The sequence below is a fragment of the Panthera onca genome, chromosome C1, assembly GCF_046562875.1.
Source record: "Panthera onca isolate mPanOnc1 chromosome C1, mPanOnc1 haplotype 2, whole genome shotgun sequence".
Taxonomy (NCBI): domain Eukaryota; kingdom Metazoa; phylum Chordata; class Mammalia; order Carnivora; family Felidae; genus Panthera; species Panthera onca.
Window position 1 is genome coordinate 187,428,138 of NC_138346.1, and position 26,643 is coordinate 187,454,780.

General features: G+C 56.5%; 1 protein-coding gene across 13 annotated transcripts in view; it reads right to left on the reverse strand.

Annotated features, from left to right (window-relative positions):
• Positions 1 to 5,858: 5,858 nt before the first annotated feature.
• PTPRF (protein tyrosine phosphatase receptor type F) overlaps positions 5,859 to 26,643 on the reverse strand; it is an 86,708-nt gene continuing 65,923 nt past the window's right edge. For 4 of the 13 annotated variants that reach the window (XM_060623812.3, XM_060623813.3, XM_060623820.3 and 1 more), the window contains 22 exons: positions 26,087 to 26,113; positions 24,597 to 24,714; positions 23,939 to 24,517; positions 23,203 to 23,300; positions 22,751 to 23,004; positions 22,566 to 22,659; positions 21,761 to 21,976; positions 21,289 to 21,443; positions 18,513 to 18,628; positions 14,770 to 14,802; positions 13,872 to 13,969; positions 10,871 to 10,994; positions 10,526 to 10,701; positions 9,683 to 9,802; positions 9,247 to 9,401; positions 8,880 to 9,165; positions 8,621 to 8,799; positions 8,276 to 8,402; positions 7,940 to 8,065; positions 7,508 to 7,662; positions 7,283 to 7,418; positions 5,859 to 6,854 (listed from right to left, as the gene is read on the reverse strand). In XM_060623812.3, the coding sequence (XP_060479795.2) occupies positions 6,786 to 6,854; positions 7,283 to 7,418; positions 7,508 to 7,662; positions 7,940 to 8,065; positions 8,276 to 8,402; positions 8,621 to 8,799; positions 8,880 to 9,165; positions 9,247 to 9,401; positions 9,683 to 9,802; positions 10,526 to 10,701; positions 10,871 to 10,994; positions 13,872 to 13,969; positions 14,770 to 14,802; positions 18,513 to 18,628; positions 21,289 to 21,443; positions 21,761 to 21,976; positions 22,566 to 22,659; positions 22,751 to 23,004; positions 23,203 to 23,300; positions 23,939 to 24,517; positions 24,597 to 24,714; positions 26,087 to 26,113 (3,441 nt within the window). In that variant the 3' untranslated portion in view covers positions 5,859 to 6,785. The remainder of the gene's footprint in view (positions 6,855 to 7,282; positions 7,419 to 7,507; positions 7,663 to 7,939; positions 8,066 to 8,275; positions 8,403 to 8,620; positions 8,800 to 8,879; positions 9,166 to 9,246; positions 9,402 to 9,682; positions 9,803 to 10,525; positions 10,702 to 10,870; positions 10,995 to 13,871; positions 13,970 to 14,769; positions 14,803 to 18,512; positions 18,629 to 21,288; positions 21,444 to 21,760; positions 21,977 to 22,565; positions 22,660 to 22,750; positions 23,005 to 23,202; positions 23,301 to 23,938; positions 24,518 to 24,596; positions 24,715 to 26,086; positions 26,114 to 26,643) is intronic. The other 9 variants (XM_060623826.3, XM_060623825.3, XM_060623822.3 and 6 more) reach the window with 5 other exon arrangements.

The window sequence follows — 26,643 nt, forward strand, 5'->3', positions numbered from 1 at the left end:
GAACGAAGACTTAACTGTACTAATAGGACAGGAACTATTGCAAACCACGACAACGTGAAATACAGAAAATAGTTGGGAGGAGGGAGGAGGGGGAATCTAGGGAAGTGAGCTAATGTCCTCATTCTTCTTGGAGGGCAATCAGTAGGTACTGCCTAAAGCCTTAAGTCAAGTCAGAGATGTTTAAGGGTGTTTGAAGTCATGAGGGAGTTCCAGAAACATGAAAAGTAATAATATATCTAACGAAAGCAGGAGGTACAGGTGGGAGGTCACATAAACTGATTAAACCCCACACCTGGGTCACCAGGTATTGTCTATTAAAAGTGCAACCCGTTGTTTGAAGCTGCGATGCTTCCAGCCTGGAAAAAACTACAACCGGAAGCTTCAGGAATGAAACTAGGGCTGGGGAGAGGAGTGAGGAAGGCTGATCCCTTGTTTTGTACCTTCAAGACTTACGTAATTATTTTTTTAAGTTTATTTATTTATTTTGAGAGAGAGAGAGAGAGAGCGCACGCACCTACACGCAGGTGGCAGAGAGAGGGAGGGAGAGACCATCCCAGGCAGACTCTGCAAGAACAGTGTGGAGCCCGACGCGGGGCTTGAACCCACAAACCAAACTGCAAGATCATGACCTGAGCCAAAGTCGGACGCGTAACTGAGCCACCCGGGTGCCCCTAGAGTTAATTATTTTTATCTATAATGTGCATTCATTTTTCTCTTTAGTAAAAAAAGTTGTATTGATAACCATTTAACAAAATTATGGGACATCTGTAGCAGTAGAGTGTGTAGCAGTTTAAATGAGATACTGGAGCTCTTCCTGCCCACAGGTCCTGTCCCTGTGCTTTGTTTAATAAAAACACCGTTTGGGGCACCTGGGTGGCTCAGTCGGTTGAGCGTCCGACTTCAGCTCAGGTCACGATCTCACGGTCTGTGAGTTCGAGCCCCACGTCGGGCTCTGGGCTGACAGCTCAGAGCCTGGAGCCAGCTTCACATTCTGTGTCTCCCTCTGCCCCTCCCCCGTTCATGCTCTGTCTCTCTCTGTCTCAAAAATAAATAAATGTTAAAAAAAATAAATAAATAAATAAATTAAAAAAAAAATAAAAACACCGTTTTGCCCGGGGGCGGGGGGGGGGGGGGAGATGAGGTACTAATATGGAAAGAGGCCCACGATATATTTAAATGAAAAGGGCAATTTACAGAAAGATATGACTAGGATTCTAGTTGCATAAAAAAATAAAGTTTATATACATGTTCGTATATTCATAGAAAATGCCCAGTAGGATATAGACTAAATTGTCCAGTGATTTTGAGGGCAGGGAAAGAATGGGGACTTTAACATTTTCCACTTCTATCCTATTTGAAATACTTTTTATTTTCTTCTTTAAAAAAATTTTTTTTAATGTTTATTTTTGAAAGAGAGAGAGACAGAGTCAGAGACAGAGTGTGAGCAGGGGAGGGTCAGAGAGAGAGGGAGACACAGAATCTGAAGCGGGTTCTGTGCTGCCAGCTCAGAGCCTGACGTGGGGCTCGAACTCACAAACAATGAGATCAGACCTGAGCCGAGGTCAGACGCTTAACCCACTGAGCCACCCAGGCGCCCCTTTTTTATTCTTTATTTGAGAGAGAGAGTGAGAGCGCAAGGGGGAGAGGGGCAGAGGGGGAGAGAGAGAACCTTAAGCAGATTCCACACAGTGTGGTAGAGCCTGATGTGGGGCTCGATCCCACGACACTGGGATCGTGACCTGAACCAACTGACTGAGCCACCCAGGCGCCCCAACTTTTGTTTTTAAAAACAAAGAAGTATTCATTGTATAAGTTTGTCTTTTAAAAAAATTAAAGCAATATTCTTTACAAAAAATTTGAAAAATTATGAAGAAAATCACCCAACCTTACAACTCTTGGAGTATTTCCTTCCAGATACTTTTTCCTCAATGCACCTGTGTTCCCAGCTGTAAGCAGGTGGCAGTGTGGAAAGTGCCCTGGAGTCAGGCAGACCCGGGAGTGCGGTCAACTCCACCACATTCCAGTTGGGATCCTCGAGTAGGCTATTCAGCACTTAGGTCCGGGATGGGTGGGGGAGAGGGGAAAATGGGTGATGGGCATTGAGGAGCGCACTTGTTGGGATGAGCACTAGGTGTGGTACGTAAGCGATGAATCAAGGGAACCTACCCCCGAAACCAAGAGCACACTGTATACACTGTATGTTAGCTAACTTAACAATAAATTACATATAAACCCCTCCCCCCGCAAAAAACCCCGAAAAACCAAAGAAACTGAACTTAGGTTCAGCCTTCCCGATCTCAACGAATGACAACTTCATCCTTCCATTTATTCAAGCCAAGACTGTGGGGTCAACCTTGACTCTTTATCTGACCCATAAGCAAATCGTCTTAGTGCCCACTCCAAGATAAAAGCAGTATCTGGCCACTTCTCACCACCCCTGGGTTTCTGCAAGGTTCTCCCTGACGGCCTAGGAGCTGGTTCCCATTTCCTCTCTTTTACAAGATTTTTTTTTTTAAATGTTTGTTTTTGAGAGAGAGAGTGCAAGTGAGGGAGGGGCAGAGAGAGAGGGAGACACAGAATCTGAAGCAGGCTCCAGGCTCTGAGCTGTCAGCACAGAGCCCAACTCGGGGCTTGAACCCACAAACGTGAGATCATGACCTGAGCAGAAGCTGGACTCAGCCACCCAGGTGCCCCCCCCCCCCCATTTCCTTTCTAACCTCATCTCCCACTACTCTCTCACCCCTGGCTCAGGGTGTAATGGCCACACCAGCCTCCACAATCAGGCACATTCCTGCCCAGGGCATTTGCTTTAGCTGCTTTCTGCCAGGTGCTCATGCGTTGTTGGGGCAAAATCCCTCATCAGCTTTGTCTTCCTTCACATCCCATGTTTTCAATGAAGGTTCCTCTGACCACACTTCCCCAACAGGAGCCTGATCCCTCCTATTTTAACCCCCCCCCCCCCCCCCGCCCGGCCACCATGGCACTTATCAGTGACAAGTTACATATACATTTGCTTATTATTTTTCATATGCACCATGTTTCCTCCTATGAGTATAAACACTACAAGGGCAGAAGTCTCTGTTTAGGTCACAGGTGTGACTAGCACACAGCCAATGCTCATAAAGTTATGTGTTGAGTGAGTGGACGAGATCTAATTTTCTCACCTACAAAATGGGCCTCATAGGACCCCCACCCTGTACGGCTTTTTGAGGATTACGTGAGAAAAAATTCAAATTCCCTTTGTACAGCAGGGTCACCTAATCTCATGGAGGACATTAAGGGCAGATTCTGAAGGAAATATTTCAGTGGAGACCTAATGAGCAGGATTAGGCTCATGGGGTAGAACGTTCCAGAATAGCTTGAGAGAAGGTATGGAGCAGAAAGGCAGAATGGTGAGACAGGCACGAAGCTGACAGAGCAGACCGTGTGATGGCTGGAGAGCAGGGGGTGACGGGCAAGGAGGAAAGAGGAGGCCACAGAGGCTGGGTCCTGCAGCTTTGGAGACGACCGTGAGGGTTTGGCAGGGTCTGGTCTGGACAGTGACATAGTCACGGCTGCCCACAGGAAGAGCCACTCTGGCCGCTGTGCTGAGAATGGGTTGGTGGGGGCAGGCAGACCTGGGTAGGTGGGGTGCCACCCACTGTGATGGGGGGGCAAGACAGGGGAGGGGAGGCTGATGTGGGGTGATGGCAGACACCCCGGAGCAGACACAATCAGGTGTGGGTCCCAGCTCTGGCGCCTCCTTGCCCTGTGGTCTTTGACAAATAAATCCACGGAAGCCTCAGTCTTCTCTGTGAGGCCAAGAGAAGAGGGTCTGCTCAGCTGGCTTGTTCTGAGGTTTAGTGATCACGTCCTAAAGCATTCTCTGTGCAGAGTCTGTCCCACAGTCCTCGCACTCTCGTTCAAGTGACGATCTGAGATTTGTCCCTCACTCAAAGATGTTTAATGGCCCATTCTTTTCGTTAGTAATTAATTACTCAAACTTAATAGCATCGACTGTAATGCAATGATGGTATCATTTTTCTACACAAGTAGAAATACGCCAGGCACTGACATAGGTGCTGGGGAGCCAAAAGCCCTAATCCCAAGCCTCGGTCACTCCCAGCCTCCAAGGAGACAGCTGCCAACACTGGATGGCAGTGAGGCCCGAGGTGGAGGCGGCACGGTCACCTGCCAGGGACCACGTCCCTTCCACAATCAAATCAAGCTTCGCGCTGTGCCATCTGGCTGTTTCCAGCCTACCTCTCTCACCGCGTCCCACCTGCCCCAGTCAAGCTGCGCGCCTTGGGTTTCTCTTTTTTGTTGGTTTCATGTTTCCAAGCCTTTGTACAAGTTGCTCTCTTCATTGGAAATGCCTTTCCCACTTTTTTTTGGTAACCACTGCTTGCCCTATGGGACACTCAGAATCCAGCCGACGTCACCTTCAGAAAGCCTTCGTTGACCCCAGCTCAGGGTTAGGTGCTGCCTTAGTGTGGGGCTGGTCACGGCACTAACAGTCCGGTCACTGCTGACTTCTCTTTCCCATTTGTTCTGGGTCTTGCTCTTCTCTGTGCCACGGGAAGTTCCGCGGCCTGACTACTCGGTGGGTCTAGTCTGATCACTGGTGGAAAGGCTGCAAGGCTCAACAAGCAGATGTTGCTGGCGGTCGAATGGCCACACTGTGTCCAGTATCCCCATTGCAAGGACTACAAGGGTCTTCATTAATCAATTTCTGTATCATCCCAGCTTCCACTGGCACATGCCATCTCTATCCTTACAGCAGGGGAGGAGGAGAGGAAAGGGGAGGGGAGGCCCGGGGTCCCAAACATGATGGCCCAGAACATCCTGAGGGTGAGGAGAGGCAAAGGGTCTGCTGTCTGCCTGGGGAGCTGGGTCCCATGTGGGGTGCCCTTGACAACACACTGGCATCTGGTTTTCAGGGTTTATAATGTTCCTTTCTGAAAGTGGGCAGCCACGCTGGGAGCCCGACTGCTGCAAATACTCAGGACAGCTCACTGTCTCCTTAGGAGCAGGAAATCTCCAGAATGTACCCCTAGGTATTGAACTCACAGAGCCCACTCTTCGGTTCCAGAAAGAGCTGAGACGGAGGCCCGGTTTGTAAGAAATCTGATTATTCAAATTTATTACCATCAAGAATTATGCAATGATGCTGTAGTTTTCTTAACAAATAGAAAACAGACTGTGTACAACAGTGGACTCTACAGCACTAGCATCCACAAGGTAAAAATGAATGTTTCATCCAACATTACCAACCCTGGATTGTTGATCTTGACTGAGCCTAGCTAGATCTGGGGACATGTGCTCCACATCCCTCAGCTAAAACAGCTATGCACCCTTCCCCGCCCCCACTTACCTACCTAGATAGTGCTGCCCAGAGGAAGAGGCCCTCTCCCTGCCCCTCAGCAAGCCAAGATAATAAGGATCGAGTATAGTACCATTGAGAGAAGTCCAGTAGTCTTGCCACATTGGTTTAGGAGGGCATCTTGAAGGAGTGGAAAAGAGCGATTCTCAGGGGCTTTGAAAACAGCTGCAAACCAGGGAGAGAAATCATCTGGCCCTGCTCTGAGGACAGACATGTGCTACCAGGCCCACTGGCCTGGACCTGAAGGGCCAGCTGTGCCCCTGCTCGGCCCTGAGGTGTGCGGGGCGTGGTACACACCCTGACCTGTGTCAGTCACCTTGGCCCCATGGCCAGATCCACAGCTTACCAACACCACGCCGTACCCGCAATGCTGGGGACAAAAGCAAGGCTCTGTGGGCCCAGAGGTCAGTCTGGCAGCTCCCCTGGGAAGCCCAGGAACACAGAGCTGCCTCCCCTCTTGGGGTTTTGAAGCAGAGGCCAGGGGGATGACTCTGTGTTTTTCTTGGTGGGTTTTTTTTTTTTTTGGTTTTTTTTTGGATTTTTTTTGTTTTTTTTTTTTTCTTTGTGTTTTTTTTTAACCTTTGCAAACACGATGGTGATGAGGAACGCCTTGCCAGGCTCCCCGAGACACGTCTGTGGTTCTGGGCTGTGAATGTTACACACACACACGGGAATAGACAACTGGGGATGAGTGTTTCCTATCTCCTCCCCGCCCACCACTGTCTGTGGGGCCTAAAATAAGGCTCTGAAGGAAAAACAAAACAAAACTCAAAAAAAGAATTGTGTTTCCCTGCATTTGGCTGAAACAGGATCTTGTCTGAACGGCCAGAAGAGCAGCTGGACCGGTGATGCCTCCCAGGCCCACGGCTGGGCCCGCACTTAGGCTGGTGGCCCCAGCTCCACGCAGAGGAAGGCATGTTCTGTCCTTCAGCAGCAAGACTCATACAGAAAGAAGATCCAAAACGAACTCAGAAAAGAAAACAAACTGAACCCCAACCCCCACAGCGGCCCATTCTGCAGTTAAGGATTTGCAAAAGGAAAATCAGAGGGAAGAGGCTAGAATCCCTCAGTCTACCCCACTTAACGTATAAAAAAGGAGACTTTGTCTCCATCCCCACCCCATGAAAAGAAGCATGAGAAACGCGGCAGCAGCGGAACAGAGAGCTCGAAGCAGGCTCCGGGCGGGCCTGGTGGACAGAGACGGGCCACGGCACCTGCCTGCCGGCCCACCCACTCGCCCAGGGGTGGTCTGGGCTCTCCATTTGGTGTGGCAATGTTCCTGAAACGCTGTGACCCCAGTGGGCTGTGCTCTGCCAGCAACAGCATCCGTGCAGGAGGGCTAGACGATGGTCGGTATGGCTCAGAGGAGCTGAGTCCCCTCCGGAGCCCCAGGCAGGGGCGGCGGAGGAGAGGGGAGCGGTAGTTACGTTGCATAGTGGTCAAAGCTGCCAAGGTACTCCAGGGCCGCACGATAGCACAGCTGGTACTGGTCCTGCCGGAACAGGGGACTGGTATGAGTGGAGACTCCCGACACGCTGCCAAGGGCACTCACACTGTAGCTGGTGGGCCACAAGCAGGTGCTAGACACAGACATCTGCCCCAAGCCGTGTCCAGAGAGCCTGGAGGAGCCTCCGAAGGCTCATCTTTCTCCCCCGGTGCCCCATACTTACCTGCTCCCCCAGCCCCCACAGCCACCTCCATCAAGTTTATCTGCTCCTAGAGCGTGCACTCCATAAGGACTCTGGTCCAACCCTCGCCGGAAACCCGGCACTCTGCTAGTGCTCAGTGCAGAGCTGCTGAATGAGAAGCGGGTTCCACTCATCCTACTCTGGCACCTCAGGCTGAGCAGGTAATGGTAAATGCTGGCGGCGTGTACATGTGAGGAGCCTGGCCTGTGCACCGGCCAGTGGGCCCGCCTACCTCCGTCTGCACCATGGCCGGGCGCTGTGTGCGTAGGGTCTTCACGGTCTGGAACATGTCGACCACGCCCTCATAGCGCATCCGCTCCAGGACGATGCTCAGAGTGATGAACACCCCAGTGCGGCCCACACCGGCACTGCTCAGGGACAGCACTGGATCAGGGATCCCGCCCACCAGGCCCACAGTCACCCCCCCTCCCCCAGCCCTCCACGGGGTCAGCCCGACCTGCAATGCACCGTGATGGGCCCGTCCTGCCCGAACTGCTCCTTGGTCTTGTGCACCTGCCCGATGAAGTCAATGAAGCCCTCACCCGTCTTGGGCACGCCCTGCTCGGGCCAGTCTGTGAACTGGAACTGCCGGATCGTCCTCGACTGCCCATCCTGGGAGAGGCGGGTAGGGAACAAGTACGTCGCTTGTTCCCCACGCTGCAGCCCCACCAGGCCAGGCGGGCAGGACAATGACACAGGGTGTGTACCCGTGAAATTACGACACCTGAAGCCACCCTGGGAAATGCATTCACACACACCTGCGCCCTCGCCTCAGACTCCTGCAGCCTGAGCCAGGGCGCCATGCAGGCAGCCACCACCCCACATGTGCTCGGGAAATGTCGTAGACATGCTTTCACGCAAAGGTACACGCTCCCCTCTCCACACTTACCCGGGCATCCGTGACCTTGAACTCACGCAGGATATACTGGGGCATGTTGTACTCAGCCATTGGGTCAACAACAAAGTACTGGTAGCGAGCAGAGCGCTCTGCTGGCCAATACTGGTGGCATTTCTCCTGTGGACAAAGGACCCAGCCCCCATGATCAGGCAGGGAGGAGTCAGGGAGGAGAGCCCCGGGTTTCAGAGAACTCTGAGGTAGGGCACCTCAGGTGGTGAGGAAGGGGTCCGAGGGCCTGGGTGTGAAAGGAGGGAGGGGTGAAGACGTGGCCGGCGTGCTCCCAGGCATGGCAAGGGCCCTGGGGTGGGGGTAGGGTGGTGGGCTCACCCTGCCCATCTCCCGAAGCCTCGTCAGCATGACGATGATGGTGGAGTTGTGCTCCCATAACATGCGCCAGAAGTCCTCGGTGCTCTCTGCCAGAGGCCCCTGCGTGGCGATGTAGGCCTTCTGCTGTCTGCAGTGGACACAAGACCGGACATGCCGGAGGGGCTGCCGCCCCTCGAGTCTCCCTCAGACTGTCTAGTCCCTTGAAGCCCTGCCCAGATTGACTACCCCTCCTCCAGGAAGCCCACTCTGATCTTCTGGCCTGGCCCTACTCTGCTGGGCCTCCAGCTAGCCAGCTGCAGGCCTGCGCACCCGTGGGGCGTGGTGTGCAGTCACGGGCATGCTGACCTATAGCCATCCAAGAAGCTGGCATTGATGTAGTCAGAGCCTTCCACACCACGGATGGGCTGCAGACACACGCGGGTCAATTCATAGGGCATGATGTTCACCAGGCGGTTCTTGAACTTGTTGCAGGGGAGGTTGGCGCTAATGAAGCGGGATGTGTGGGCCTTGGAGCTGGCCAGCAACTAGACAGAGGAAGGGGCTGGTCAGGCCTGGCCTTCTGGGGAGATCATCCCCATGACCCAGTCCAGGCCCCTGCGCCCACCTTGAACTCGAGCTCCATAGCGGTCACACTCTCCCCGGGAGGCACTTGGCCCAGCTTCTGGATGTGGGCATACAGGCTGCGGGCAGGCACCTCCGTGTGTCCGCACGTGGCGGCTTCCAGCAGCGCCTCGTGGATGAACACATACTGGTCCTCTGTCTGTACCATATAGTTCCGCTGCGATCGCATGCATGTCACATGGCCATAGATGTCGACCGTCTTCTCATGCTTCATCCGCTCCAGCATGGCATCGATAACGATGAAGCAGCCCGTGCGGCCCACGCCCGCGCTGCAGGACACGGGCTCGGCTTGGGGCAGAGGTCCACCCCACCTCCCACCCCACCCCTCTGGTGGCACTCTACCCCCTCACCTGCAGTGCACCACCATGGGCCCTGCATCGAGTGGGTTGCAGGCCTTGACCCGCCGCAGGAAGGCCAGGATGGGGGTCGGGTACTCGGGAACCCCGTGGTCTGGCCAGGCCATGAATTGGAACTGACGCAGCTCCCGCTTCTCACTGGAGCCACTCTGGGAAGAAAAGTGGGGGCAGGTGATGTCACAGGGGGAGTATGCTGAGGCCAGACCTGCTGCTCTCACCAGACTCAGAAGCCATGCGGGGCGGAGTGAAGGAGCTCGAGGCGCTCTTTCCATTCATCCCACCCACAGCCTTGGCTGCCACGGGGCACTCGCATACCTCTAAGCCCCGGCTTCCAGCACTGAGTTCCCGCTCGCCCGTCCCCAGCACGCTTAGCTCACGCTGCTGTCTGGTAGGGCCCGGGTGGGGAACGAGTACCAGGGCAGGGCCATACCTTGTGGAGTGCAAAGGTGCGTACGGTGTATGTGGCCAGCTCCACTGTGTCCAGCAGGGACACCTGAATGAGGCCGTAGGTCTCAGTGCCCCGGGCTGGCCAGTACTGGTCGCACTTCACCTACAGGGGGACAAGTGGGGCAGGTGCAAGGGTGCTCAGAGTTGCCCAAAGGCTCAGACTGGCAGGGGCCCCAGGGGCAAAGAAGGGTGGGAGGTCTAGCTTACTTGGCTGCAAGGCCCCCCCGCCCTGACCTCTCAGATCTATTGTGCCACCCTCTCACCAAACCGTATCAGGTTCTCGTGCTATAATGCCATCCCTACCCGAGCTGGGAGAATGAGGGCCGTAATTGAAAATTATTTATTCATGACCAGATCACACCAGGCACATTTTCTGCCAAATTTACCCATAAGGTTTATGCGCCATTTTCAAGCTCTGTAAATTTTACGTTCCAGTCAATGCTTTGCAGTGCAAAAGCAGATAACAGCAGCTCTTTGCACTAATTAACTTAGGAGATGTGTTAATGCCCCAGGAACACTCCAGCATCTGGGGAACATGTGAACATCTTGGGAACATGCTAGCAACTGGGGAACATATTAACATTCTTGGAAAATGACAGCATCTGGTACAACATGTTAATATCCTAGGAACCTGCTGGTGACTAGGGAACACGCCATACCCCAGGAATACCCAGCAGCTAGGGAACGTGGGAACACTCCGAGAAGACAACAGCACTTGGTGCGTTCCTTGAGGAACTTCGGACAGAGACAGAAAAAGGTGCCTGAAGTCACCTGGTGGCTGGGTGTTTCCCACCCCACCTCCTGGCAGGCCCCTGCACCGTCCTACCCGGGACTTCTCCTCCAGCCGTGTCATCATGACCACAGTGGCCGTGCGCTGTTCCCACACCATCCGCCAGAAATCGCCCATGGTCTCAGGCAGTGGGCCCTGTGTGGCAATGTAGGCATTCTGTTTGCGGTAGCCATCGATGTAGTTGGCGTTGATATAGTCACTCCCTGGGACACCTATGGGCACGAAGGGACATGGGAGAGCATTATCCCAGAGCCCCCCGTCCAGCCCACCATCCCCTGGTGCACCCCTGGGACTCACGGGCCTCTCGTACAGGATGGAATGTCACCCCAGCCAGCAAGGAGGAGAGCAAGGGGATGGGAGGGGGCGCTGCCCTTGGCTCACCATCGATGGAGGTAAGGATGACCCGTGAGTGGTCGTAGGCGATGACATTTGCGTAGCGATTCTTGGGCTTGTTCACCTCCAGGTTTGAATTCTCCCATGTGAACTGCTGTCCAGGGTCAATGGACTGTAGGAAGTGGAGGAGGCAGGTAGAGCAGGGTAATAGCTGAGGTCTCCCTACTGCCCCCAAGACCCAGACTGCCAGGTGGTGGCCACATGCTGCTTTTGCTCCTAGGCCACAACCAGCTCCGTGCCCCCAGCTGTGGAGCTCAGAGGCTCCCACACCACCTGTCAGGTAGGTGATGAACAGAGGCCCTTCTGACCATGGCACCAAATCCCCTTGCCTGGTAGAGTGGTCGGGGTGGGGCAGAGGCAGAGGAATGTCCCTCGAGCCCTGCACCCAACTAATGAAATGAGTACAGACCAAGAGAGAGCAATGGTAGCCAGCCATGCAGTCCCCGACATCGTTGGGGCCTCTGGGCACCTGCTGCACCACCCTGTCCAGCTCTCCTTCCTGCAGGCAGGGCACAGTGCTCCTCGGGGTTCACTCCCAGGCCTTTGCACTCTGAAACCTTGCGGGGGGCCCTCCTTTGCCCGTGGGATCTTGCACGCACAATCTGGAGCTGCCCACTACCCCGGCTGCATCCTGGGCTCCCCGAGCTCCCGAGCTGAAGTGAGTGGTCAGCAGCCACCTGGGGGTCCCCCAGGCCCTGCCATCTCAACCCTTGCCAAGCGGAGCTCATCAGCTTCCCTCTATGCCCGGCTCTGCCACTGGAACACCATCTCGGTCAAAGGCACCTTCACCCCTTTACCCCCAAACCCTGGCCAGAACCCTCAAGCCATCCTCAAAAACCCCTCCGTGCCCGTCCCCTCAGTCACTGTGCCCTTGTGCTACCCCGCCCCCGTGGCTCTCTTCCACCTGCTGCCACTGGCCTCAGCCAGGCCACTGCAGCCTAGACTCGGGTATTTCCCTCTTTGCTTCTGCCCCACTCTGACTTACTCTGTCCTGGAGCCAGAACAATCCTCAGAAAATGCAGATCTGATTATCCATTTCCTGCTCCAATGCCTTCCACGGCTCCAAATCCCCACAGACGATGATGACCGTAACAGCTGAGTCTCCGTGAGAACTCACCGTGTGCCTGGCACTGTTCTAAGCACTTTGCATGTATTCCCTCACGTAAGCCTCCTATGAAGCAGGCTCTATTATTATCCCCCTTTTACAGAAGGATACGATCCAAAGTTCCCAGCAGAGCCCACGATGCCCGCCATGTTTTGGCGCCAGCCTACTACTCTCCACACGACAGCAGGCACTGTTTCTTTGAGACATTCTTGCCCACCCCACCCCTCAGCCTGCCTCGGTGCCGTCAGCCTACTTTCTCTGCACACTCTGTCATATTTAATACTAGGGTATACTGTCATATTCAATGTCGACTATCTGTCTGAGCTTGTCTCCCCCACCGGTTGAGCTGCCTGAGGCATTTGTATCCATGTTCCCAGTATTCAGCACGGGTAAGCGCTCGACAGCGCGTGATGACTGACGGACTGACTGACCGACAAAGGTGACAGGGCTATGGGATTCGGGCTGAGGGAAAGCCCACAGCAGGCCTAGGCAGGCAGAGAAGGCTTCCTGGAGGAGGAGGGAAAGCTCACACTCGAGAAGTGGGCAGAAGGCATGAGGGGGAACACCGTGAGCCTAGACAGTGAGATGCAGAGTCTCGTGGCAAGGAAGGGCCGGTGTGGGACATGGGACTGGATGAGTGTGGGCAGAGACTATGGAAGGCCCTCCTGGCCAGGTCAAGAACAGGGAGCATGATTCATCAATCTTGGTACCTTTGCAGCAGGGACTTATCGCAAAGCAGGCTGCAGTGGGTGCTCTACAGGTAGAGGCGGTATGCTCTCCTCGCAGCAGACACGTTCATCAATTTGCCTGCCAAGCTCAATTGCCTCTGTGGAAACCTGGCCCACAGCCCTCAGAAGGGGAATCCTGGGACCCCAGGGTACCACGCACAGCCGAGGGCGGACGTCTGACTAGAGGGAGCAGACTTGCCGGCTGGGCTGAGCCAGCCCATCAATCACCTATCCATTCATCATTGATCGAGGGTGAGTCCTGGGCCAGGCCTGTGCTAGGAGCAGGGGCAACAGCGGGACAGGACCCGACGAGGCAGAACGACACCTCTGTCTGTGCTCCTTAGAGGAGGGGAGGCTCTCCTTTATCGTCTCCTTCTCTAGCAAATCCTTCCCCCAGCCCCCGACCAGCTGGGCTGCCTGGAAGCCCTCAGACCCCAGAAGCTGAAGTCGGGGCCCCAGCAGCTAGGAGCGAACAGAGTGAACCAGAGTGAACAGAGTATGTGGAGGGCTGTGAGCAGGAAGGTTTGTGCAGCCTGAGCGGCGAGCCTCGAGTCACCCAACTGTCCACTCTGTGACCTGTGCGGCTCTGAGAACACACGTGAGGGTGTGCGTGAGCAGGACAAAGGCTGTCAGGCAGGCCTGGGTCTGACTGCCGGCTCCACTACACATCAGCTACTTGACCTCGGGCAAGTCACTTCCCTTCTCTGCGCTTCAGCTTCCTCATCTGTAAGATGGGATAATAATGGTACCATTTCATACTTCGAGGAAGACAGGATGAGAGGGCACATGCAAATTGCCCAGTTTGGTCTGGCCTGAGGTAACCTCTTGATAAATGAGCTATTACTACTTGTCTCTGTGTGTGTGTGTGTGTGTGTGTGTGTGTGTGTGTGCGCGCGTGCGCACGCGCGACCCTCTGTCTGCTTCTGTTAGCATGTGGGCACGTGTCTGAGTGTCCAGACTTAGGGTGCTTAAAAGGGCCTCAGCCAGGCCTGGCACCCCAAGAGCTGAATTCCCTACTTGCCACTGCTGATCCCTCCAATCTGTACTCTGGGGAAGCCTGGAGCCGCCCACCCACAGCTGGGGCCCGAGGCAGGGCAGGAGCTGGCACGGGGCTAGGCCTGGAGCAGGCACATGGCAGGGGGTACGGACGTCTCACCTCATACTCCTGGGAGAACTTGAGGCCATCGTTGGCTTTGAGGCGCTCAATGTTGTCTGCCAGGTCAGTGATGGGGATGGGCGGGTGGTCTCGCATACCTGGGGGCGGAGGCACATAAAGGCAGAGTCAGCGTGAGGCCTGTGTGGGGTGGTGGAGACAGCCCCAATCCATGTATGTGCACACGTGAACATGTGTGACCATGGAGCACTCGGCACTGGTGGCATGGAGACGGCAGCACATGCGGCGACAGGATGGTGGAACACACGGCGGCCAGAAGGTGGGAGAGGACAGAGGGGAGTGTGTGTGCTGAGAGCACGTGTAGGCATGTGCGCAGGGCATGTGTGCGGGACACGGCGCTGAGTGGGGGCACCAGGGCCTTGCCCGGCGGGTTCTCAGGGATGCCAGGCATCCTTCCTCCTGGGCTGGGGCTGGAAGCCCAGGTTGGGGGGTGGCGCAGCCGCACACCTGCCCCACAGGCCCGGCTTATGCACAGCCCTCCTGCCCCTCACTGGCGCCAGTCACTGTGGGAGACTGGGTGACGTCATCGTCTCCACACTGAGCGTGTGGATGGAGTAGACGCAAAGTACAGAGACATGGCAGAATGACCCAGAAGAATCTAGAGAGAGAGGCAGAGATGAGGAGGGAGATGTGGAGACAGGAGAGGCACCCAGAAGGGGGTCAGACTGGGACTGGAGGCTACAGAGGCAGAGAGACAGGGCCGGGGCCAGAGGTAGGGAAGACAGGACTGGAGGGAGCTGGGGAGAGAGGTGGAGAAGGGGAGAAGAAGAGAGGAGAGAAGGGAAAGAATCTAAGGAAGGACGGTGGAGGCGACGGGGTGAGAAAAAGTTGAAGGAAACACACAGAAGCCAGAGTAGCCCCCGGAACTTGGAAAACTAACTTGAGATATTCGGGCAACTGGGGACACTGGAACCTGCAGAGAAAGAAAACACAAAAGATAGCGGGGCACGAGAAGAGAGCCCATCGACCTTCTCTGGTTACAGGGGACACGTGGAGGGGCTGAGGGGGGTGGGCAGGCCCCACCACGGGCCCCTGCTGCCTCCCGGGGACACAGACCCATCTCCCACCCAGAGCGGAGCGCTCCCAACACCCGGGGGTCTGGACAGCCTTGGGGGCCCCTTTTTAAGACTGAATCCTATCCAACCAACCCTCATCCCCACTGGTATCAAAACCTGACCTTGGCTATTTTCAGATGGGGAGGCGAAAGGGGAGCGTGCTGCTTTCGTATTGAGAGAGGAGGCATGTATGGCCAGAAATGACAGGGTAAGTCTGCACGAGGAGGTGCAGGAAACAACTATATATTCTGTGGGTCTGAAAACTTTTCAGAATAAAGACTAAATTATAGGAGGAAAAAAAAAGTTCACTCAAGTAAAAAAAACAAAAAACACTAAGAAAACTTGCCATGCCCCTGGTCCCTCTGCCCCTTCTGATTCCTGGTTCTCTCAACACTCTGGGGACCACCGTGTCCACAGAGATGCCTCTCCCCACTGGCAGCCCCATTTCCTTGAGCTCCGCATCTCTGGGGGCTCATGGCCGGCCCCATTCCACAGTCCCTTCTGAACGCCCTCATCCTCTGCACTTGGCCTTTACCACATCTACACACTTCGTCTTTATCCCTCCTTTCCTCCCAGATCTCTGCAGCCACAGTGACTCAGGATCAGGGCCCTGGGCTCCTAGCTGCTCAGCAGTCCTCCTGGGCATATCTGCTCAGTGCCCACACCCAGGCCATGCCTTCCCTGCTGTTCTGACCACTTTCTTCTCATTGTGGAGAAAACCGAGCCCACCAGCCTAGAACCCCGGCTTCACCCGCCTCCTGTCCTCTGCTGACCTGAACGCAGGGAGGCATGGCCACACTGCTCCCCTGGGCTACGTCACACCCCTCCCACTTGGGCCAGGGGCCTGAAGCCAGCTTCTGGGTTCTTGTCCCACAGCTGAGCACCCTTTACCCCTGCATCGATGGATCATCACCGGTAAGCAATTTCCATATCAGTTAAAAGAAAAATCCCTCTTTAAGCCACACCTCTCTCCTCTCCTGCTATGGTCCTGTCCATCCTATCCGTCACACCCTGGCCTCTGGAAGGGGTCTCTCCACCTGCTCACTCCCCACTCACTGCTCCTCAACCAACCGAGATGCTTCTGCCCCCAGGACTCGGCCACCATGCTCTCTCTCTCCCCAGTCCCAACTGCCAAAGCCAGTGGTCCTCCTGGGTGCACAGCCATCCCCGGCCTTGGCTTCAGGGACACTCCACTCTTCCCATACCCTGCCTCCTTGGCTGCTCCTTCTTAATCTCCCTGGCTACTCTTCATTCATCGTTTCTCAACATTTCACCTCCTATTGGCTGCCCCCCCCTTCCGTTCTCCGGCTTTGGTCACTGCAGGCCGCTTGGCACCTCCTCCCACGTCCGTGGTTTCAGGCGGATGGGGGTGTGGAGGTCCAGACCCACAGGCCCAGTTGCCACCCGGAACCCCCTCCTCATTGTTCAGCCATAAGCCCGAGCCCTGCCATCTACTTCACGCTTCCTAAGACTGCCCTCCACCCCCACAGCCACCCTCCTCATGCACCTTTCACTTACTCCCGGGGCCTTCCAGGCTCCCCATTTCTCTCCTCCAATCTGTCTTCCGCACAGCAGCCAGAGCGAGATTTCCAAATCACAGTTCTGACTCTGTCACTCCCCTGCTGAAAACGTCTAATGCCTCCCTGGTGCTCTCCTGATGCAGTCCAAACCCCTGAGCCTGGTGCTCAGGTTCCTTTGTGATAGACCTCTGCGTACCCTCCAGTCTCATCCGTGGGCTTTCAATACCTCAACTCCAATGAGGCAGGACACCCAGTGTCCGTATGCTGACTCCGCAGGACTATTTCCAACGAAGGGAGCTCCCTCCCATTTGCTTGACTCACGCCCACATGGCTCAGCAACCCCTCTCAGAGGGGGCTTCTCTGCCCTGCAGGCCCCCTGGCATCCTGGAGCATGGATTCCTCACAGATATGATTCTGCTGGGTCACAACAGCCCACTAGGCCACCCGGTTCACTTGCTCTCAGGACGCAGGACTTTGGAACTCAGTCACCATGGTGTTGAGGGAGCCCAGGCCACAGAAAGAGGCCGCGTGTGGTCGTCACAGATGACAACCCCAGGTGGGCTCATGGCTGACTCTCGCACCAACACTGAGTCTTCAGAATTCAGAGGACAGGAAACTTTTCCATAAAAGCCAGACAGTAAATATTCTTGGCTTTGTGGATGTATGGTAGATGCTACTTAGCTTTACCTTTGTAGCGTGAACGTAGCCATACATAATTCATAAACGAATGAGTGTGGCTGTGTTCCAATAAAACTTTATTTGCAAAAACAGGTAATGGACCATATTTGGTCATGGGCCAAAGTTTGCTAACCTTTGCTTTAAGTTTGTATTTATTTATTTTGAGAGAGAGACAGTGTGAGCACGAGCAGGGGAGGAGCAGAGAGAAAGGGGAACAGAGGATCTGAAGTGGGCTCTGCGTCGACAGCAGAGAGCCCGATGTGGGGCTCAAACCCACAAACCGTGAGATCATGACCTGAGCTGAAGGCAGACGCTTAACTGACTGAGTCACCCAGGCGCACCATTCCCCGCCCCCCAACCTTTTTAAAGTTTTTATTTATTTATTTGCTGACCTTTGCTTTAAATGATTCTAGCTCTCAGACTCCAAGTTTTCCAGGTGAGGGCCCAGACATTCTGGAATAGAGACAAGCTGTTCCTGCTATACTCTTATCTGAATTTCTAATTCACAAAAACTATGAGGGGTAACACATAATTATTTTTTCAAGCCATTAAGTTTTGCAGTACGTTAATATGCACCGATTTAACTAGCTCACATATACACAAGCCCTGTATGTATGTTAGTTCACTCACTCAACTCAGTTGTCTGTGTGTCCATTTTACAGGTACCCAATTAGAGACCACTGTGTGCACAGTACAAGGGATGACAATGAACAAGACACAGTTCATGGTCCCACAGAGCTTGGATTGTCATTGAGGCAATTCTAGCCCAGTGTAAGAGGAGTCATAGTGGAAGAATCAGAGAGGTTCTGGGAGCCAGGGGAGACCCCCAGGCCTATGTAGGGGGCTGGGGCAGGTTGGGAAGCTTCTAGGGGACGGGTCTGAGCTGCATCTACTGGGGCACAGGGAGGGAGTGACACCTTAGAAAGAGGAGACAAGAGAGCCATGCGTAAGTGGCTGGAGAAGGAAGGCAGATATAAAGCCCTATGTGGGGTCCCTGTGCTCACACCGTAAATCTAGGTACCCTATCCTACCCCAAATGACTGATGGGGCATTTCCTACCAACACACCCCTCTTTGGGGCAGAGGAGACAAAGTGCAGGTGCAGAGGCTGGCCACCTTGTGGCTGGGATGTGGGCTATGTGAGGATCCTTAGCCTATATTTGGAGGCCTGACCCAAGGTAAGGCAGGACCTGAGTAGCTGTTGGATATAGAAGCTTCTGTCACTTCAGTGAAGTGAATGGGTTCAAGAAGAGGGGCAGAAAGAAGAAACAGGGATAGGAAATGGGGGCATGAGGCTAGAGTCTCTTGGTAGAGACTCCAGCACCTGCAGGCCCGGGCTGGGGGGCAGGTGGGCTGGAGGAGCCGCCCTACCTGGCGTCTGGTAGTTGAGCCGTCGCATCTCCACGGGATCTGAGGAGTGGGCCAGCAGGGAGTCCTTCAGCCCGATTGACTGCTCGTCCTTGGACGATGGCGAGTGGGTCCTCTTCCTGAAGAGGCAGAAGGATGATTGGTGAGAACTTGAGGTCCAGGTGGAGGACAGAGATGGACGGCATGGTTGGCTGTGGCAGAGCCCCTGTGTGTCCGGCTTGGTCCCTCCCACTGCCCCACCCTGGGGTCTCTGAGCGCAGGGGAGCCAGTGGCAGAGCAGCTTTAACATGGAGAACACAGGGTGGGGCGGGTGGGGACACAGAAGGACTGGAGAGTGGACAGAGGGCCAGTGCAGCGAGGGGGAAAGGGGTTGCAAAGGCTGGTGGCACCTTCCAAGAGGGGGGAGGTCACCACTGGGCAGTGGCTGCTGTCCCCAAGGCCACCACAGCTGAGGCAGCAGGAGCCACCAGGAGTAAACATGCAAACAACACGTATGATACACAAACATCACAGAGAGCTGGGCCCCGGATGTCTGTCTCTCGGTATCAGGGTAAATGTCCAGAGCAGCAGGGGAAGGACGGGGAAGGCGTCACCCTAGCTGGGCGGAGTCCTCCCTCATCGGCCTCAGTTCCCCCGTCTACAGGGACAGGGTCAGAGACAGACCACGGGGTCTAGCTGCTGACAAGCATCCAGGGGCTGCTCCCGCTATGTGCACGCGGGTGTTTGCATAAGTGTGAACGAGTGTGTAGAAACACACACGTCCCCCTGCCCTGCAGCCAGTGCTCTCTGCACATAGGTCTCCTGCAGCACTCAGGTAATCTTAGAGAACTGGTTGCTGGTAGAAGGCTCTGGTGAGCTCGGAGTCAGTCTGTGCACTCCGGGGAAGCACTAAAGTCTGCACTATGCTTGTGCCCTGGGGAAGGGGCATCCCCTGTGCAGCGTACAAGTCGAGACAGTGACAGAGCCCACCCCAGAGCCTGCTGAGCCGACCAGACAAGCATAGGCCAGGAGGCTTCCGGTCAAAGCACCGCCCCTCCCTGCTGGGCCCAAAATGTGCACAGGGATAAGGAGTGAATGGGGAGGCGTGTGAAGAGAGAAGGAACGAGTCCTACCTTTCTTGTTTACTAGGTCCCGAAAGACAGGCAAGGACAGAAGAGAGGAACGGTCATTGTTTCCACCAAGCACTCAGGCCCTCTCACGACATGGGGAGATGCTGAGGGACCTGTTTACGGCACCTATACGGCCTTCACAGGCAGGGGGTTGGCTCTCCTAACAGACACCAGGACCCAGACGGGATGGAAAGGACACTCCTCAGGGTCCACCCCCCACTAGTCTCCATGCCCTGGACCAGGAAAGCCTGTCCCTATTCACCCTGGGAGGAAGGAATGAACTCTTCAGGAAGGAGGCCCTCGGACCAGGTCAGGGACAGGGGAGAGATGGGACACAGAGCACAGGAACTCCTATGTGGAGACGTGTTCAGACATACAAACCGATGTGTGCTCACTGACAAACGTTCGTGAACGAGCCTTATGGGCTCAGCAGTGTGGTGGCTGCTGAAACACAGGCCTAGTGATGTGCCCAATGAAGGGCAGAAGTAGGGACCTGGGACAGCCTTGTGGGCACCAGAGCCGGGAAGGGAGTCTTTTTTTTTTTTTTTAAAGTAAGCTCTATGCTCAACATGGGGCTTAAACTCACAACCCCACGATCAAGAGTGGCAAACTCTCTCAACTGAGAGCCCCTGGAAGGGAGTCTTGAAGGACGCAATGACAGCAGCCTGATGGGCACGAGTGGGAAAGCTGCAGAATGGAGGGGGCACAGCCCCGGCCAGCCAAGCGAACTGCATCAGTTCCGTGACAATGTTGGGAATGGGACCAGACTGGTTAGCCAGGCGTTTGTCTGTCAGGTTAGAGAGCTCATGCTTTACTTCAGGAGCCACTAAAAAGTTTTAAACTGAGGGTGACGAAGCTTTGGAAGTACCTTTCAGGTTGGCAGGGGGATGGGTAGGAGGGGAGGCTCTAAGAGCAGGTGGCTACTACTAGCTGAGAGAGAGCACTGAGGAACACCGTTTACCAGGTCCCCAGCTGTGCCTGGACATGCACCGTCTTGTGAGGAGCCTACTGGGAGTGGAGGAGGAGATGTAGCCATCTTTAGGACAGAACTCCCGGGAGACCAGGTGGAGTGAGGGAAGAGGAGGGCTGAGGCTGGCCCCCAGGTTTCTGACTGCCAACTAGTCCCTCGTGGTAGGGACTGCAGGGGAAGAAGGTTAAGGGGAAGGTTCAAGACACGCTGAGTCTGGGACTACTGGGGATGCCGTGGTTACAGCAGGTGTTCAATAAATGTGTGCCAAATGAATGTCTGTGGGTACATGGGCCCGCAGCTGGGCCTGGACCTCTCTAGGCCTAAGCGGGAGAGCCAGGCTGGGGAGTCATCTAGGAATGGCGTCAGAGGAAGTGCTGAAGGTAGGAGACCAGGAGAGGGCGGTGTCCTGAAGCTTAAAGACAGACATGTTCACACCCACCGAAACAGAGAGACAGATGGACACACGTGCCCAGGGATGCAGGTGAACCAGCCCTCTGTGAAGCTGTGGCTCCTCGTCACACCTAGGCTAACATACACGCGTGTGCACACACACTGCTTCTGCTCTTGTGGGCTCCCACTGAGCCCAGGGGCCGGGTGCAGGCCGCTGTGGCTGCCCTGTACCTGCGCGAACCATGCCGGGAAGGACCTGAGAGTCCAGGGGCAGGTGGCTGTCTCCTGGGGTGCTGGGTGCAGCACTCACCTCTTGAACAGGAGGATGGCGATGACAATGAGGATGATGAGGATGACTGCCAGGACGGGGCCTGTCACCCACAGCATCTCAGGCTCCTCCTGCTGCTGGGCTGGTGTCACCTGGACCACGATCTCATCGGAGTAGGGGCTGGAGGCATAGCGCTTCTGTGGCCCAGTGGAGGAACAGCATGGGCGGTGAGTTCAGTGTGAGGTCCCCCACCCTCTGCCCACCAAACTTGGAGAAAGGGCTCTGGGGCTGGGCTATGCTGGGCTGTAGCCAAACAGGCCGACCTGAGCCTGGCCAGCTGACCGAGTCCCTAGGGCTAGATTACGTCTGGCCTTCTGGGTCCTAGGGGCTGACGTCTTTTGAGATCCCCTAGTGCAGGTCTGGGGTCTCTGGGGCAGCCCTAGGGCTGGGATCTCATGGTGTTTGAGACTAGTCTAGTCTCGGGGTACTGAGAGCCCAGGCGGCTCAGGCAGACCTGGTCCATGGGTTCCTTCAGGGAGGCGAGCACAAAGCACTGATAGCTCAGGTCCGGAGACAGGGGCCGGTTGTAGAAGCCCCGGTAGCTCTTCTTGTCCCCCAGGGTGAAGGTCTCAGGGAGCACGTCCACCTGAGCAGCCACGTACGGCTTCAGCCGCTCTGCCTGTCGCCGACGTCGCCGTTCCTCACTCCCCTGCTCGATGGCCTCCAGAAGCTGACAGAGCAGAGCACAGGAGTCACGCCGGACCTCAGACCACGTGCCCCTGGGCCTGTGGCCTCAGACATCTTCTCCTGGGACTGAGACTGAGGCTCACCGTCTACATAACAGGCCTGGGCCCGGCCTGGCCCACTGCCCTCACGGAATAATGCCACACACGGGCACAATGCCACTCTACCCTGCCAACCCAGTGAGGAGAGGCCCTCTGGGTAACCTGCCCCTCACTCTAACCAGAGAGGGCTGGCTCCACACCTCTGTGAGGACAAGGGATTCCCAACATGCCGAGGGCTCTACTCTAGCCTCTCGGGACTGCCCCAAGTCTACAGGGCTCAGGAACTTCTAGACCCGTACAGGGGTCTCTGCTTCTTCCTGTCCTGAGGGATCCTCAGCAAATCCCTCTAGGGAGTCTCTGCAAGCCTTCCAGTTTCCTGGGAAACTCCCAGGGGGCTGCTTCAGAGTCCCAGAGAGGACCAGGCTTCCAGGCAGAGCAGCCAGAGAGTGAGTCCAATTTGGGGGAGAAACTGGGGCCACAGCCAAGCAGAGCAATGGGGCTGTCATTGCCAGTGCCCCGTCCCATCGCAGGCACCTCGTCCAGCTCTAGCTCCTCGGGTGTGCTCCATCTCGGGGCCAGCATGCTCCCGCCCACACGGTCGATGGGTACCACCACGATGTAGAACCACCTAGGCAGGCAGAGCGGGAATCAGGCCTGTCGTCACCCACGCACCCGTCGCCAGTCCTGCCCCGCCCCCACCCACGGCCTCATCTGCACACCTGATGAGGGTGCTGTCCTGCACGTGGGGCATGGAGAGGGTGAAGCGACCGTCCTCTATGTAGGCGGAGGCAGGCAGTGGCTTGTGCGGCAGGAGGTCCGGGGCCGTGCGGATGGACACGAGGTGCTGCAGGCCCCCCGCGCTGCTGCCGCGGTTCATCAGCACAAATGAGTACTCCGTGTTCGGCTGCAGGTCTGCGATCAGCTTCCGCATGGAGTGCCCGTCCACCTCCACACTCTGCCCGTTGTACAGAATCTGTGGGGGAGAGGGACAGGCAGTGCGCTGGGGTGAGCCCCCCCACCCCCCACCCCCCACTGTGGGCCTACAGGGCACAGAGTGTGCATCCACCTGACCGGGAAACCGCGCCACAGACGCCCACACCTGGGACTGGCGTGACGCCCTGGGGCAGGCCGGCAAGTGTGCCGGGCTTGGCTGGCCGTAGCCCTCACCCACCTTGAAGGGTACCGTGGACTTGTAGGAATCAGGGACCTCCCAGCTGAGCAGCACAGAAGTTTTCATAGCAGCCGCCACACGGAAGTTCTTGGCGAACACTGTGGAACACAAGGAAGGGCGGGGAGTCAGCCGTGGCTGTGTAACCGGGGGCTGGGGCGAAGGGTTCCCTGCCAGGAAGAGATGCTGGCCAGGGCTGAGGGTCCGGAATGGCTGCGGAGGCCAGGTACCCCACTCCGAGCCAGCTTCAAATCCCATAGCTCGGCTCTCAGCCCAGACTCCTCTTCACAGGGAGGACTGAGCTGGGCAGATGCCACAGGACCCGTGGTCAGGATCTCCAGAGGTGCTGGTCAGTGACCAGATGTCAGTGGGATTCAGTCATGAGAAGCACGTGACCCCACGCCAGAGCACGGTGGAGCATGCTCACTAGAAGTCAGTGGGTCATGGCCCCAAGAGATCAGTGTCCCACACCCAAGGATGGTGATGCAGTCAAGAGATCAGTGGGTCAAGGTCACGAAAGATTGGAGTCACACAGCAGAGGTCAGTAGGTCAAGGAGAGCAGAGGTCAGGGGTCGCACACTGAGAATGTGGCGCCTGTTCGCTAGAGGTTAGTGGTCATGGTCATGAGAGATTGGAGGGTCACACAGCAGAGGCTGGTGGATCACAGTCGCCAGAGGTCAGTGGGTCAAGGAGAGCAGCCAGAGTTCCCCAGGCGCAGCCACATGCCCGCGGCACACACCTTGCTCCACGGGCATGGTCCGGGACTGGATGCTGGGGCTGAGTGGGCCGGCGCCTTTGCTGGTACGAGCGCGGACCTTGATGTCATAAGTGGTATCCGGCTTGAGGCCGGACAGTACCAGGTGGGTGTCAGCAGTGATGTTTTGTAGCTCCTGCTGGCTGTTGATGTCACGGTACACCACGGAGTAGTTGGTGATGCGCCCGTTCCTCTCCGCCAGCACTGGGGGGTCCCAGGTCAGCTCCGTGGTAGAGGTGGTCAGCCCTACCACACGCAGGTTTTGGGGGAAGCCGCTGGGTGCATCCTCAGGAGTGGTGATCTCCTTCTCGAATTCCTCTCCGGGGCCAGCCCGGTTCTTGGCAGCAAGCCAGAAAATGTAGGTGGCCCCCTTGTGCAGGCCGATGACTGTAAAGTGCTGGTCATCTTTGCCAAAATCCATGATAGTGGGCTCTGCCTCGTCGGCACGGCGGTACCGCAGTCGGTAGCCCAGCAGTTCGCCAGGCAGCTCCTTGGGAGGGTGCCATTGCAGCAGGGCGGTGTTCATGGCCGTGGCGCTGACCATCATGGTGGGCCGGCCTGGGACTGAACAACCACGCGCTGGGCTCTGGCGCTGCCCGCCCTGCCGCACCACCCTCGGCTCTGTCCCCGACCCCGCACTCACCTGCCCCGGTCGTCGCCACAATTTTGGGCTTGCTGCGGGCACCATCCCCCTTGGTGGTGTAGGCGGCGACAGTAATGGAGTAGGTGGTCTCTGGGGTCAGGCCGCTGATGGTGGTTTCCTAAGAAGGAGGAGGGGCCCAGTCTCATCACAGAGGAGCCAGGAGGCCAGCCCGTGCCAGCCACCTGAGGACCTTCACCGGCAGGGAGCCTCCGGGGCACACAGGGCCAGAGGTCCCGGGGTGTGGGATGCTGGGCGATGCCGGACTCTGCTGGATGCGGGGCAGGCAGGTGGGATGTGTGCCCAGGAGGACCCCACCTGTCCCAGGAGCTGCACGCCTGGAGCAGACAGCTCACCCTTCCTTTCAGATTAGAACAAAGGGCTACACTGTTCCTCCACTCCACTGCGCTGCGAGTGACCCCTCAGGAGGTCTGTGTACACATGACACACAGGGCACAGAGCTCCGCACGCACGGGGCACCTTGCATGACTCTTGGCACGCACATGCACGCAGCCTACAGCTTCTCTTGTAGGAGGGCAAAGGGCTACCATAGTGCACGCGTGCACACACCACACCCACACCCACACCCACACCCACACCCACACCGACAAGCAAGGTGCAGCGGGCCAAGGTGCTGCCCTGCAGGACCCGGCCAGGACCCCATCTGGCCACATGTAGGAGTGGGCTCTGTGACTACCGAATGCCTTGCAAATACGTTGTGAGAAGGGAAGAAAGATGAGGGAAGGAAGATGAATAGGACAGGAAACACCCACCCCAGGGAACGTACTTCCCCATTGTCCCCAGTGATACCTAAGAAGTCAGCCAGGGCAGTGTCTCCCAGCCTTGGCAGGCCCTGCCTACATGCCCATCTCCAGCCAAGGCATCCTTTCCAGACATGCGGAGAAACACCACAGGAGGCCAAGCCACGCCACACGGGGAGAGTGGGAAGAAGGGAGGGGACCACCGTGCAGTGGGAACAGAGCTGTCACCACCAACCCTGGTGTCCCTCCAGCTCTGAGTGGTAGGTGGGGCCCCCGCAGCCACCACCAACCCCTCGCAGACACCCACCTGCCCCGGCTGGAGGGTGTCCCAGGGCTGGGGCTCCAGAACGCACCAATGCCGGAACCAGCTCCCCAGGTTTCCCTCCCAGCCTGGGCCCAGGAGCAGGTGATTTTTCACTCCAGGGATCAATAAGGCCTAATGATCAGGATCGGATTTAACTCCATCCCTGTCTGGCCAGAGCAGGGGCCAGGCCCTGGTCGATCACAAACACTGGCCCGAAATTGCTGCTCGACAGGCGAGAAGTAAGGATTAGAGGAAATGCCAATCGCTGCTCAGCTCGCCGCTTGAGTCTAAACGCCAATTTTCTCTGGAGGTGGCTGGTGGCCTGTGGATCTCGGCGGCTCAGGCTGGGGGGAAAGGCGGGGGAGGGGAGTGTCCCATGAGCCCAACCTGACCCAGGTCTCGCCCGCGCTCGCACACCTGTTACTTACATAGTCCTCGGACTCCTCTGGCCGCCACTGACCGCGGGAGGGAGAGAAAGGGAGACAGGATGTGAAGGACTCTTGCTGGAGGGGGCCCGGCCCAGCAGGGCAGAGGGAGGGCAAGGGCCTCTGAAATGCCCATGGGGGTAACACCCCAAAACCACTCCCCATCTGGAGATCCCAGCCCATGCCGTAAGCCAGGGCCGAGGAGGGGAGGGAGACTAGGAAGCACACAGACTGAAGAGGGAGGGCTCCTGGGCACGGGAGGGACCAGAGAGCGCCACCTATAGGTGCTTTGAGGGAGAGGCTGCCAGACAAGGGGTGAAGAAACCCACTCCTTTGGGAGCAGGGCGACTGTATCCGAAGGTCCTGGCCTGCGGCTGTTGTCATGGTATGATTATTCAGCGTCTCCTTTCACTCTCAGTTGGGAGACAGATTATACAGTTTTCCCAGGCAGGAGGGTGTCCCAGGAATAGCGAGAGCTATACTGGGGTAGGGCGATGGGGGCAGGCTGGCCAGCAAGATGACGGAAGTGTGAATGCCAAGCTTGGAGTCTAGGCCCTTCC